Below are 13,450 nucleotides of genomic sequence, written 5' to 3'. Positions count from 1 at the left end.
TTAAGGTTTAAGCCAGTAGAAACTGTTGATACTCAAATATAATAGTATATTTTTAAAAGCAAAAATAATCTAGATCTAAATTTGTGGAATTAATATGCATATTTAGAGGAATTGTTGGACAGAAAATCTATATATAGACATTCTATCTCTACATACATCCTCAACTAGACAATAAAAATCACAAAACATCGATTTTCAGTAACATTAAATAGCCAGGGATAAATTTAACAAAAATGTGCAAGTAGAAAACGAAACTTTATTTACACAACTTTAACAGTCAAATATACAAATAAGAACAGCATAAATCGTTTCAGTTTATCTTCTTTCAAGCAAATGGTTGCCCTTCACCTATAATATAAACATTAAAAAAGTTCCTCAGCAGAACTTTGATGACAGGAAAGGTATACAAAGCTCACTGCAGTTGTAGTTTTACAAAATGGACTAAAACAAGAACACTAAGGGCGACCCTTTGGCTTACCTTCAGTTAATCCTCTCAAGATTCTATAGACTTTTCAAGCATATTACCAGTATTGGTGATGTTTAGTTATTTAGTTACTGGGGTATGTTAAATAATACTTGTTTTTCTACCCTATTAGCCATTTCATCAATATTGTGAAAATATCTGAGTTCCAGATTATCCTCAGTTTTAATTCTGTAATATACTAACTGTTAGTGTCTTGTTCATATTTCTTATTATGTATACTTGGGCTCCTTCCATTTTCTTCACAGTTATGTAAACTAAGAGGAGTGGACTGGCAGTTTGGGGTTGACAGATACAAACTATTACATTCAGAATGGATAAACAACAAGGTCCTACTATACAGCACAGGGAACTATGTCCAATCTCCTGTGATAAATCACAACAGAAAAGAATATTTTAAAATGTGTGTGTGTGTGTGTGTGTGTGTATATATATATATATTAAAAATTATGGAAACTAGCACATTGTCTTTATTTATTAATTGAGTTTATTTTCCTCTTCCTAACAATTCATACCTGTCTTTTATTAAGTATCTTTTCCTTTTTCCCTTAGGTTTATTCTGTTGCTCTTTTTCTTACCGTTTATGTTGGATGTAGGATTTTGTATTTATGTACCTTGTAATTTATATATTTTTCTTTTTAAATACCACACATATTTAGGGCTAAGATTTTTTCTATGAAAACATTTTACTCATGTTCTGTAGTTACTTGAACGTAGTCTGAAAGTTGTATTTTTGTCTAAATGTTCTAATGGAATGGAACAAAAATGTAAAGTGAAAATATTTAGAAGGCTAATACACAGTAAATTCTTCCCTAACTATGAAGTTCTTCCTTTAAAATCAGAACCATGCAATTCATTGTCAGCAATTGGGAAAACTCGTATGTGAAAGATACTAAGTTGATTACGCAGGAAGAACTAGAGTTGCAATCTTTGACCTTCAGAACTTTTTAAATTCATGTATCAAAGGAAAAATAACATACTCGATATGATAAGAGATGATTATATCATGAGGCTCAGATTTTTATTAGTTCTTTAAGAGTGAGAGTGGGATGTAGAGCAAAAACCATCATAGTATTGTAAAGTAATGATCCTCCAATTAAAATAGGCAACACCCCCGCCCCCCAAAAAATACCAAACATGGGGGCAGGTAGTGTGCTTAGCATATGTATCTTACTCACACCTGGCTTGAATATCACCGACTAAATGCACTCTCTCAACTTGATCAGCCACAGAAACAGGAAACTAGACTGTCTTTTGCCATTTTATTATTCAGTCATTGCATGCTTTACTGGGGAAAGGATTTAAAATCCAACTGTTTTTTTTAAGAGCTAGAGAATTCAGAATTTGAGAGAATTTAACAAACATCAAGAAGAATGTTGGCTCATTTTCTTAAAAAAATTAATTTATTTATTTTAATTGGAGGCCAATTACTTTACAATATTGTGCTGCTTTTTGCCATACATTGACATGAATCAGCCACAGGTGAACATGTGTCCCCCATCAGAAAATGAAATCTCAATTCCCCTGTTATAATTTGACTCAAGATGATATTTTATGATAAATAAATCATAAAAAACAGAGTATTCTTGTATGCATTCCATCGAAGAGAATCAGAGAACGCAAAAATTAGCATTGAAAACTTAGCATTTTAGTGTATCTGTTCTGAATTCACAACTTAAATGAGTAAACTTGAGTTTAGAAGTTAACGGATTTCACAGAATCACACATGTTATGTTAAAGCTTGTACTAGAACCTACTTGAATGCCTGAGCATATTTCATATAAACTGATATTTATTACAAATGCATGCCATATTTGCTACAAGCAGAAATTATAAAAGAACCTGAAAATTATTAGCTGTTGCTTAAAATACTAATACAAGAGAAGAAAACGGTTCCCTATTTTCAATTCGATATGGCTTTGATCCTCTCTGTTTCTTTATTTGAAAGTCTGTAAGTCAGGCACTCAGGCATCTGGGGTCTGAACTATCTTTGAAAGACTATGTGAACTCTGTTATTAAAATAATAGTAATGTTCCCTCTATATTAGTAAAGATATAATATTCTGAAAAAACAGAAACCACATAAATTACTTTCTGAATGGATGACATACCTGCTTCTGGCATTTCAACAGGCTCTGTATTTGATGCAACCTCCTCCCTGACATCAGGACCATCTCCACCTTTACCCCCAGTCTTTGCCTCAGCCAATTCCTGGAGATCAGTTTCCAGGTGAGAATCTTTAACAAAAAATGTATCAATTCAGCTGTAAAGCATACAATATAAACAAGGGAATGATGATATTGATTCCCTCAGTATTATGAATTAAAAGTCTTAGGCTAGTATGGTAAAAATGTGATGAATGAGAACCTCAGGAGCATTATTCCAGGAATGATTTGCTGGAGAAAAAGGAAAGCAGAATTTTCCGAATGCTATCACCATTTTCCTTTCCCAGGGTTGTCCTCAGACAACTTGGGTTCCCCCTTCTCTTTGTCTTGAAAACAAGGGAAAATTTGAGCGACCACACTAACCTGCAAACTATACTCTGCTCAGTTTTTTCGGAACTGTCTGAAGTCCTTTTCTAATGTTTCCTTTCCTCCTCTTACTGGTTATGTCTTAAGACATGATGCACACATATACTTTACCTCCAGAGGCATCCTTCTCCTTCTCTTCATTATGATTCACCGGATCCTCTCCATTTACTTCCTCCTTCCCAGGTGTGATATCCTGAATCTCAGCTGGCGGTTCCTCTTGTTGAAGTTGCTCAACACTGGGCGGCTGGTCCTAGTAGAGAGTGCATGCAAAGAAAAACTTTTTGTTGTTAATACATCTAATAGCATAAATATACATAATACATAGATATATCTGAGCATAAGTAAACCTAACAACATTTTCCCAACACAATTCTATGTACTTACTTTTAATAAAGTTACTCTTCCCACAGAGAAGAGTTAGCTCCCATAAGAGTTACCCAGAAAGACTTTGGAAGTTATTTAAATCTATGTTGGGATGGAAGTATGCAGTCTGTTGTTAATAAGCAGGAGGAGGGAGTCACTGGGCACATTTCCAGGGAATTCAACAGTATACTCATAGGCAACGCCAGACTGTAATATATCTGGATCAATGTTCCTTCCTAAGACAAACTGTCACCCTTTATCAGCATGGAAGACCTTTATCACTGCATTTGTACTACTTAACATCATTTTCTCAAAAATAAACTTGTATTAAGAGAAAACATCAAATGGTAAGGTACTCACAACCACAGGTTCATCCAGCTTGGGGAATCTTGATCTATAGGTCCCAATGTTGACGCCACTTGCCCACTGATATTTCTCCCGGAAAGTAGAATATTGTGATTTAGAAAATGTATTTAAGAGCACAGCTATATTTCATCACTTTTATGACCATATGTTGACTTATTTTTTTTAATGTGAAAATACTTTCAAAAGAAAATTCTGGTTACGTTAGAGTGTACATGCATTCCAATTACACCAAATACAGTTGCTTGCAAAGCCATTTTTGTCTTTGCTATGCTGGCAGAGAAATCACCTTAAGGTACACAGGAAGGCTGACTTTTTGTGAGGAAGTTTGATTTCACAACAGAATTCTCCATCATGAAGATATTTAGTGAAATACTGCTAGGAATTTAAAAATTCAGGACTATTGCTCTTGTCACACTCCTATTCACCAGACCTATTTCCCCCAACTCCCTTGGAATTCAGTTGGAACACGAAGAAAGGCTCAGTCTTTACAGCCTGACTATGGGGATTTTCTCAGTGTCTGTGGCTGAGCTGAGTCTGCATGCAGAGAAACCGGTCCACTTCTCTCTTGGCACCTTACCACAAAACTCGTGATACATATGTATTATATGATTGTATGCTATGTATTATATGATTTCATGTCAGTGGGTTTCTGGAAAAGCACAACTATAGGCAGAGAAATATGTCTGTGGTTGCCAGGGTATAGGAGTGGAGGAAGGAGTCTGAAAGCAAATAGCCCAAAGGAGCATTTTCAAACCAATGGGATATTTTCTACATTTTTATTGTGGTAGCATTTACACAATGGTATGCATATGTCAAAACTCGACAAATGGTAATGCTTTAAAGCATTGACTTCTATGGTATATAAATTATATGTCAATACTTCTCACTTTTTTAAAAAAGGAAAAGGATCTTTTAAGTATGTAAATACTGGTTATTGTATCCATCTAGAACTTGAGCTCATAAACATAAAAATCTTATTTGAAATTCTTCCCAGACCCGGCCAACTTCCAGGATTCCCCATGACACCTTTGTACCCTTATGACAGGACACAGAAACTGGGTCTTAACCACGTTTACAAATCCGTCTCTTCACGTCAATTCAACATTCTTGCTGAGGTCTGTCCATTTTACTTTGAAAATGTCTAATGCATCGACTTTTTCCCATGTCCACCACATCTGCTCTAGTCCAAAGCCCCCCTCCATTTAATTGTCAACCCCCTTCTAACGGGTCTCTCACATCCATTCAGGGTGCCTGGCTCCCATTCACCGCCATCTCCCTCCCTCTCTTACAGTTCCAGAACTGTTTATGACTTTCTAGATAAAGCCTACTGTCCTACACAAGAACTTGAAGGTATGGTCTAGCCCTTGCCCAGCTTGCTAACATCATGGAAAGTAGAGAATCCTCTTCTTGTCTCTCTTATTGGGCTTCATTCATACCCTCCAATTTCTCAAGCTTAGATTGTCCCATATTTCTGAAGCTTCCAGTTAGTAGACTCCTTCAAGCTAGGCTTCAACAGTATATGGAACGAGAACTTCCAGATATACAAGCTGGTTTTGAAGAGGCAGAGAAACAAGAGATCAAATTGCAACCTTCATTAGATCATGGGGAAAGCAAGGGAATTCCAGAAACACATCTACTTCTGCTTCATTGACTAGACTACCTCAAGGCCTCTGCCTGTGTGGATCACAACAAACTGTGGAAAATTCTTAGAGATGGGAGTACCAGACAAGCTGACCTGTCTCCTGAGAAACCTGTATGAGGGTTAAGAAGTAACAGTTAGAATAAAACATGGAACAACGGACTGGTTCAAAATTGGGAAAGGAGTAAGACAAGGTTGTATAGTGTCACTTTGCTTATTCAACTTACACGCAGAGCACATCATGGGAAATGCTGGACTGGATGACTCACAAGCTGGAATCAAGGTTGCTGTCAGAAATATCAACAAGCTCAGATATGCAGATCATACCACTCTAATGGCAGAAACTGAAGAGGAACTAAAGAACCTCTTGATGCGGGTGAAAGAGGAGAATGAAAAGGCTGGCTTAAAACTCAACATTCAAAAATATAAGATTATGGCATCTACTCCTATCATTTCACAGAAAACAGAAGGGGGGAAGTGGATGCACGGACACATTTAATTTTGGAGGCTCCAAAATCACTGTGGATGGTGATTGCTGCCATGTATTAAGACACTTGATCCTTGGAACAACAGCTATGACAAAGCTAGTATGCATGCATGGTTTGCTTCAGTCGTGTCTGACTCTTTATGACTCCATGGACCGTAGCCTGCCAGGTGCCGCTGTCCATGGGATTCTCCAGGTGAGAATACTTTAATGGATTGCCATGCCCTCCTCCCATGGGGCATGGCAGGGCATCTTCCCAACCCAGGGGTGAAACCCATGTCTCCTGCATCCCGTGCATTGCAGGGAGGTTTTTTGTTTTTGTTTTTGCCAATTTATGCATGTTTTAATTGAAGGGTAATTGCTTTACAGAATTTTGTTGTTTTCTGTCAAACATCAACAAGAATCAGCCATAGATACACCCATGCAGGCGGATTCTTTACCACTGAGCCACCAGGGAAGCCTATGTCAAACCTAGACAGCATAGTATAAAGCAGAGACATCACTTTGCCAACAAAGGTCCGTATAGTCAAAACTATGGCTTTTTCAGTAGTCATGTACAGATGTGTGAGTTCGATCATTAAGAAGGCTGAGTGACAAAGAATTGACGCTTTCGGTTTGTGGTGCTGGAGAAGACACTTGAGAATCCCTCGGACAGCAAGGATATCAAAGCAGCCAATCCTAAAGGACACCAACTGTGAACATTCAGTGGAAGGACCGATGCTGAAGCTGAAGCTCCAATACTTTAGCCACCTGATGGGAACAGACGACTCACAGGAAAAGACCCTGATGCTGGTGATCAGGGTAGGAAGCCTAAAGCAAGTTATGCACTGGTGACTGCTGAACAGGTTTTAGAAGCAAAATCTCTCCCCCAGGGAACCAGTGCTATTAGCGGAACTTATGGCTCTGACCCGAGTTCTAGAGCTAAGCGAAGGGCAGCGAGCAAATATCTTCACTGATTCTAAGTACGCTTATTTGACTTTACACGCTCATGCTGCAATATGGAAAGAAAAAACAGTTTAAAAGGGCAACAGGAGAACTTATTGAGCATTTCAGAGAGATCCAGAGACTTTTAAAGACTATATATTGTCCTAAAGGAGTAGCTGATACGCATTGCAAAGGGCACAGCAGGGATGGGAGTAAAGTAGCTGAAGGTAATCAGCTGGCTGATGTCAAGCCAGAAAAAGTGGCACTTTAGGAAACCCCTTCACTGCAGATGCCTTTGATCTGGACAGGTCCTGTGGAACAGGAAAAACCGCAATATACTGAGGAAGAATTAGAAAGATATGAGAAAAGAGGAGCAAAGATTACTGATAAAGGATGGCTACGGTCCAAGGATGGACGATTAATAATTATTGAAAAGACTCAATGGAAAATTCTTAAGGGTTTACACCAGAGTTTTCATTTAGATGTAGACAGTATTTAACAGATAGCTTCTCATTTGTTTGAAGGTAAAAATGTAGTGAAAACTTTAAAGGACATTATCAAAAGATGTGAGGTTTGTCAGAAAAATAACCCAAAGACTGAAAAGCTAGCAAAATCTGGATTACAACGAAGTGGAAAATATCCTGGAGAAGACTGGGAAACCGATTTTACTCATATGCCACAAGTTAATGATTATTCTTGCTCACAAGTTTGGGTGGATACTTTTCCTGGATGGATTGAGGCTTTTCCCTGTTGCGGTGAACACACTAAGGAGGTTATAAGAATTTTAATCCATGAAATTACCCCCAGGTTTGGGCTGCCACGGAGGCTTCACAGGGACAATGGCACCACCTTTGAAGCTGCTCTAACTCAGGGGGTGTCTAAAGCTCTAGGAATAGAATCTCACTTACACTGTTCCTGGAGACCCCAATCCTCAGGAAAGGTTGAAACAGCTAACGACATTATCAAAAGACATCTGTGCACATTAACTCAAGAGACACAGGACAATTGGATTAAAGTTCTACCCATAGCTTTAATGAGGGCTGGGACTGCCACTGAAAAGGAGGGGCTGTCCCCCTTTGAATGTATTTATGGAAGGCCTTTCTTATGCGCAGACATTGTTATAGACCCTGAAGCCTTAGAATTAACTAATTATGTAACTCAGCTCTCAGTTTTTCAACAGATATTAACGGAATTCCAGCAGGTGACTCCTGACCTAGCCTCTGCATCAAACAAGCCCTCATTTGAGCCAGGAACAGAGGTCCTGATAAAAACACTGGGATCTGGGGGCCAATCCCTCGAACCCCTCTGGGAAGGCCCTTACCAGGTTATTCTTTCTTCTCCCACAGCTGTCAAAGTGCCAGGAATAGATTCATGGGTGCATCACACTCGAGTTAAGAGGTGGCATCCTGACCAGAACTAAGTGACGTCATTTTATGTCTTTACTTTCTATGCTCTGACTTTGTGCTTTTCAGATGGCTCTGATAATCTATGTGAGCCTACTTCTGCTGACTCCAAAAATCCTGAGTTTGCCGTTTGATCCTCAAGACAATGCCTTCCTGTCCTGGGCTCACTCCTACGCTGCATTCCACAGTCGGTCTAACTGCTGGGTCTGCAGAGTGCTCCCCTCTTCATCAGTGGAAGGCTTCCCATGGTGGACATCTCCACTTCAAGGAAAAGACTTTCTCCAAGTCTGCGAATACCTTCGACAACAATCATATGTGATGCCTCTTCTTAATCTGATGACATCTAACAACCCTAAGATGGACTGGTGCAACACTTTGTACTTTAATTATGGACATAACGTGGCTTTTAATTTTGATTATATGTTGTCATGGTTTAATGACTATTTCGCTACACAGAAGGTAAACGGGTCTAGATCTAGTGGCTTTTTACCTGACGTTTATCAAATATGGGATGATTGAGGTTATATGGCTAACTTCTGAAAAAGGACATCTAATGTCTGCTGCCCCTATATGCTGGGAACAAATAGAGCCATCCCCAGAAGTTAGCCAACAACTTAATTATAATGATTGGAAACAATTGGGACTTTTGCCTCAGGAAATATGCAAGGTAATCATTCCCGTATTTTCCAACCCCAGTTCAGGTCGTCCCTTTGCCTGGCCAGGCACTGATTGGAACTGGATATGTGGCTCTTACCTATGGGTAAGGCTTCCCCCTGGCTGGAGATGAACCCTAGGTTTAGCTTTTACTCATGGCTTCATATTTTCAGAGCTTCCAGAAAAGCCTGCTAATTTACCACACCTTAAAACTCAGTGGGCAAGGTCTGCATTTCACTGGTGTGATTATTTGGCTGCAGTGTTTCTTCCCTCTCTGGGAACTACAGATGTTCTGCTACGAGTGGATGCTTTTGACTAATTTTACTCAACAGGTATTACAAGATTCTCAAAAAGCTATTTCAGCTCTTCAGTTCAGTTCAGTTGCTCAGTCGTGTCCGACTCTTTGCGACCCCATGAATCGCAGCCCGCCAGGCCTCCCTGTCGATCACCATCTCCTGCAGTTCACTCAAACTCACGTCCATGGAGTCGGTGATGCCCTCCAGCCATCTCATCCTCTGTCGTCCCCTTTTCCTCCTGCCCTCAATCCCTCCCAGCATCAGAGTCTTTTCCAATGAGTCAACTCTTCGCATGAGGTGGCCAAAGTACTGGAGTTTCAGCTTTAGAATCATTCCTTCCAAAGAACACCCAGGACTGATCTCCTTTAGAAAAGACTGGTTGGTAACATTGAAAAAAGATGTCCTTTTCATTATGGGGACTGGAATGCAAGAGTAGGAATTCAAGAAACACCTGGAGTAATAGGCAAATTTGGCCTTGGAATATGGAATGAAGCAGGGCAAAGGCTAATAGAGTTTTGCCTAGAGAATGCACTGGTCATAGCAAACACCCTCTTCCAACAACACAAGAGAAGAGTCTACACATGGACATCACCAGATGGTCAACACCGAAATCAGATTGATTATATTCTTTGCAGCCAAAGATGGAGAAGCTCTATACAGTCAGCAAAAACAAGACCAGGAACTGACTGTGGCTCAGATCATGAACTGCTTATTGCCAAATTCAGACTTAAATTGAAGAAAGTAGGGAAAACCACTAAACCATTCAGGGAAACAAATCCCTTATGATTATACAGTGAAAGTGAGAAATAGATTTAAAGGACTAGATCTGATAGAGTGCATGATGAACTATGGACGGTGTTTGTGACATTGTACAGGAGACAGGGATCAAGACCATCCCCATGGAAAAGAAATGCAAAAAAGCAAAGTGGCTGTCTGGGGAGGCCTTACAAATAGCTGTGAAAAGAAGAGAAGTGAAAAACAAAGGAGAAAAGGAAAGATATAAGCATGTAAATGCAGAGTTCCAAAGAAGAGCAAGGAGTGATAAGAAAGCCTTCCTCAGCGATCAATGCAAAGAAATAGAGAAAAACAACAGAATGCGAAAGACTAGAGATCTCTTCAAGAATATTAGAGATACCAAGAGAACATTTCACACAAAGATGAGCTCGATAAAGGACAGAAATGGTATGGACCTAACAGAAGAAGAAGATATTAAGAACAGGTGGCAAGAATACACAGAAGAACTGTACAAAAAAAGATGTTCACGACCAAGATAATCACGATGCTGTGATCACTCACCTAGAGCCAGACATCTTGGAATGTGAAGTCAAGTGGGCCTTAGAAAGCATCACTATGAACAAAGCTAGTGGAGGTGATGGAATTCCAGGTGAGCTATTTCAAATCCTGAAAGATGATGCTGTTAAAGTGCTGCACTCACTATGCCAGCAAATTTGGAAGACTCAGCAGTGGTCACAGGTCTGGAAAAAGTCAGTTTTCATTCCAATCCCAAAGAAAGTCAATGCCAAAGATGCTCAAACTACCACACAATTGCACTCATCTCACACACCAGTAAAGTAATGCTCAAAATTCTCCACGCCAGGCTTCAGCAATACATGAACCGTGAGCTTTCTGATGTTCAAGCTGATTTTAGAAAAAGCAGAGGAACCAGAGATCAAATTGGAAACATCTGCTGGATCATGGAAAAAGGAAGAGAGTTCCAGAAAACATTCTACTTCTGCTTTATTGACTATGCCAAAGCCTTTGACTGTGTGGGTCACAATCAACTGTGGAAAATCCTGAAAGAGATGGGAATACCAGACCACCTGACCTGCCTTTTGAGAAGGAAGCAACAGATAGAACTGGACATGGAACAACAGACTGGTTCCAAATAGGAAAAGGAGTACATCAAGGCTGTATATTGTCACCCTGCTTATTTAACTTATATGCAGAGTACATCATGAGAAACGCTGGGCTGGAAGAAGCACAAGCTGGAATCAAGATTGCCGGGAGAAATATCAATAACCTCAGATATGCAGATGATACCACCCTTATGGCAGAAAGTGAAGAGGAACTAAAAAGCCTCTTGAAGAAAGTGAAAGAGGAGAGTGAAAAAATTGCCTTAAAGCTTAACATTCAGAAAACGAAGATCATGGCATCTGGTCCCATCACTTCATGGCAGATAGATGGGGAAACAGTGTCAGACTTTATTTTTTGGGGCTCCAAAATCACTGCAGATGGTGATTGCAGCCATGAAATTAAAAGACGCTTACTCCTTGGAAGGAAAGTTATGACCAACCTAGATTGCATATTCAAAAGCAGAGACATTACTTTGCCAACAAAGGTCCGTCTAGTCAAGGCTATGGTTTTTCCAGTAGTCATGTATGGATGTGAGAGTTGGACTGTGAAGAAAGCTGATCGCCGAAGAATTGACGCTTTTTAAGTGTGGTGTTGGTGAAGACTCCTGAGAGTCCCGTGGACTGGAAGGAGATCCAACCATTCCATTCTAAAGGAGATCAGTCCTGGGTGTTCTTTGGAAGGAATGATGCTGAAGCTGAAACTACAGTACTTTGGCCACCTCATGCGAAGAGTTGACTCATTGGAAAAGACCCTGATGTTGGGAGGGATTGAGGGCAGGAGGAGAAGGAGACGACAGAGGATCAGAAGGCTGGATGGCATCACTGACTCAACGGATGTTGAGTCTGAGTGAACTGTGGGAGTTGATGATGGACAGGGCTGCCTGGTGTGCTGTGATTCATGGGGTCGCAAAGAGTCAGACACGACTGAACTGAACTGAACTGAGTGTTTCCATGTGGTTAAAGGGGGAATGAGGCGCAGAGGCACTACGTAACTTGTTCAGTGTCTCCAGCATTAAGGGAGCCAGAGGTCTGGATGCACTGTGGAAAACTCTGTGTGTTCTGTATTTATCAGTCAAGAGTAAGATCCAATGGCTATGGCAAAATATGTAGAATAACAGCTAGCACATAACACAAATTGATCTTACATCATAGAAATGCACACTAAATAGAAATCTGATTTCTTCAGAAATCTTTCAAATGGAGGCTTGACAAGACTGGCATCAGGATGTTTTGTACACACGATGGTCTCAGAGCCTCCTCAGAACATCAGACAGCATGTCAGTGAGTCTCCTAGACTGGTGGTCTTGGGTTTGTGCATCAGAGAAAGCAGGAAACCCCTGTCACATGCTCTCAATGGAGATAGAGCCTGGAAGCAGGCAAAATTAGACCATGCCTCTGCTCTGGTAGTGCCTAGACAAGTTGTCCATGTCAATCAGAACTGAGGAATTCTTTTAAAAAGTGCAGATTCCATGATCTACACTCAGCGAATCTCACTCAGTGGGGCTACAACAGTGCCCCAGAATCTGTGAGATTTCACTACACTTGGGAAACTCTCAGGGACTTTATTAAACCCCTTTGGTAGTGAGACTGTCAGCAAAATAAGGGAAATAATGATCAGAACAGATATTAGAAAAAATATGTAGATAAGCAACAAAACCCAAAGCTGGCTCTTTCAAAAGGTCAATATGAATTCATAAGTTTCCACCCACAAGAATTAAAAAAAAAAAAAGATAATTAAGACAAAACTTACCAATATCAGGAAAGAAATAGGTTACAGATGCGGATGACCACAAACTGAGGGAGAAACTGAAATAGCAGCACCAGGCCCCTTTCGATGAGAGCTACGTGCCAAACCCAGCCCATTACAAGATTCCTTGACATTCAGGAGCACGCCAAGTAGATTTCCATGCCAGGACTGTTGCATTTATTGTTCCTTCTGCCTGGAATGCTCTTCTCTTAGGTAACCCCACAGCCTGCTCCCTTACTTCCTCCAGATCTCTGCTTACTTGCCATCTTTCAGGGAGTCTTTCCCTCATTATCTTGAATAAAATAATAACATCATATCTACATACACCTTTTCCCCTGATCTAGCAATATGTTTCTTCATAGCGCCTGCCACCCTTGATTATTTACTGACCATCAAGTCTATGAAATGAGAGACTTGGTTGAAATGGCAACCCACTCCAGTGTTCTTGCCTGGAGAATCCCAGGGACTGGCAGGGGCCTGGTGGGCTGCCGTCTATGGGGTCGCACAGAGTTGGACACGACTGAAGCGACTTAGCAGCAACACCAGTACTGTCCCAGTGTCAGGTCTTGATCCAAATAATAACAGACTCATATCTGGGTGGGTCTGCTGAGTGTTATCTGGCTCGCACAGCAGAGCCCTGCCAGCCCTTAGACTGGAGCCCCTGTCTTATACAACCCACTTTCAGGAGTGCAGGGTCTGGTCCAATGCAC

General features: G+C 40.4%; 1 protein-coding gene across 1 annotated transcript in view; it reads right to left on the bottom strand.

Moving 5' to 3' along the window:
* Nucleotides 1-236: 236 nt before the first annotated feature.
* LOC109554874 (P antigen family member 3-like) overlaps nucleotides 237-13,450 on the bottom strand; it is a 14,137-nt gene continuing 923 nt past the window's right edge. Inside the window, exons 2-5 of the mRNA XM_070785553.1 lie at nucleotides 3,735-3,809; nucleotides 3,123-3,261; nucleotides 2,592-2,717; nucleotides 237-348 (exon numbers count right to left, since the gene is read on the bottom strand). Of these exons, the coding sequence (XP_070641654.1) occupies nucleotides 326-348; nucleotides 2,592-2,717; nucleotides 3,123-3,261; nucleotides 3,735-3,809 (363 nt within the window). The 3' untranslated portion in view covers nucleotides 237-325. The remainder of the gene's footprint in view (nucleotides 349-2,591; nucleotides 2,718-3,122; nucleotides 3,262-3,734; nucleotides 3,810-13,450) is intronic.

Source organism: Bos indicus, unplaced genomic scaffold (genome assembly GCF_029378745.1).
Source record: "Bos indicus isolate NIAB-ARS_2022 breed Sahiwal x Tharparkar unplaced genomic scaffold, NIAB-ARS_B.indTharparkar_mat_pri_1.0 scaffold_72, whole genome shotgun sequence".
Taxonomy (NCBI): domain Eukaryota; kingdom Metazoa; phylum Chordata; class Mammalia; order Artiodactyla; family Bovidae; genus Bos; species Bos indicus.
This window is presented reverse-complemented; position numbering and strand designations above follow the sequence as displayed.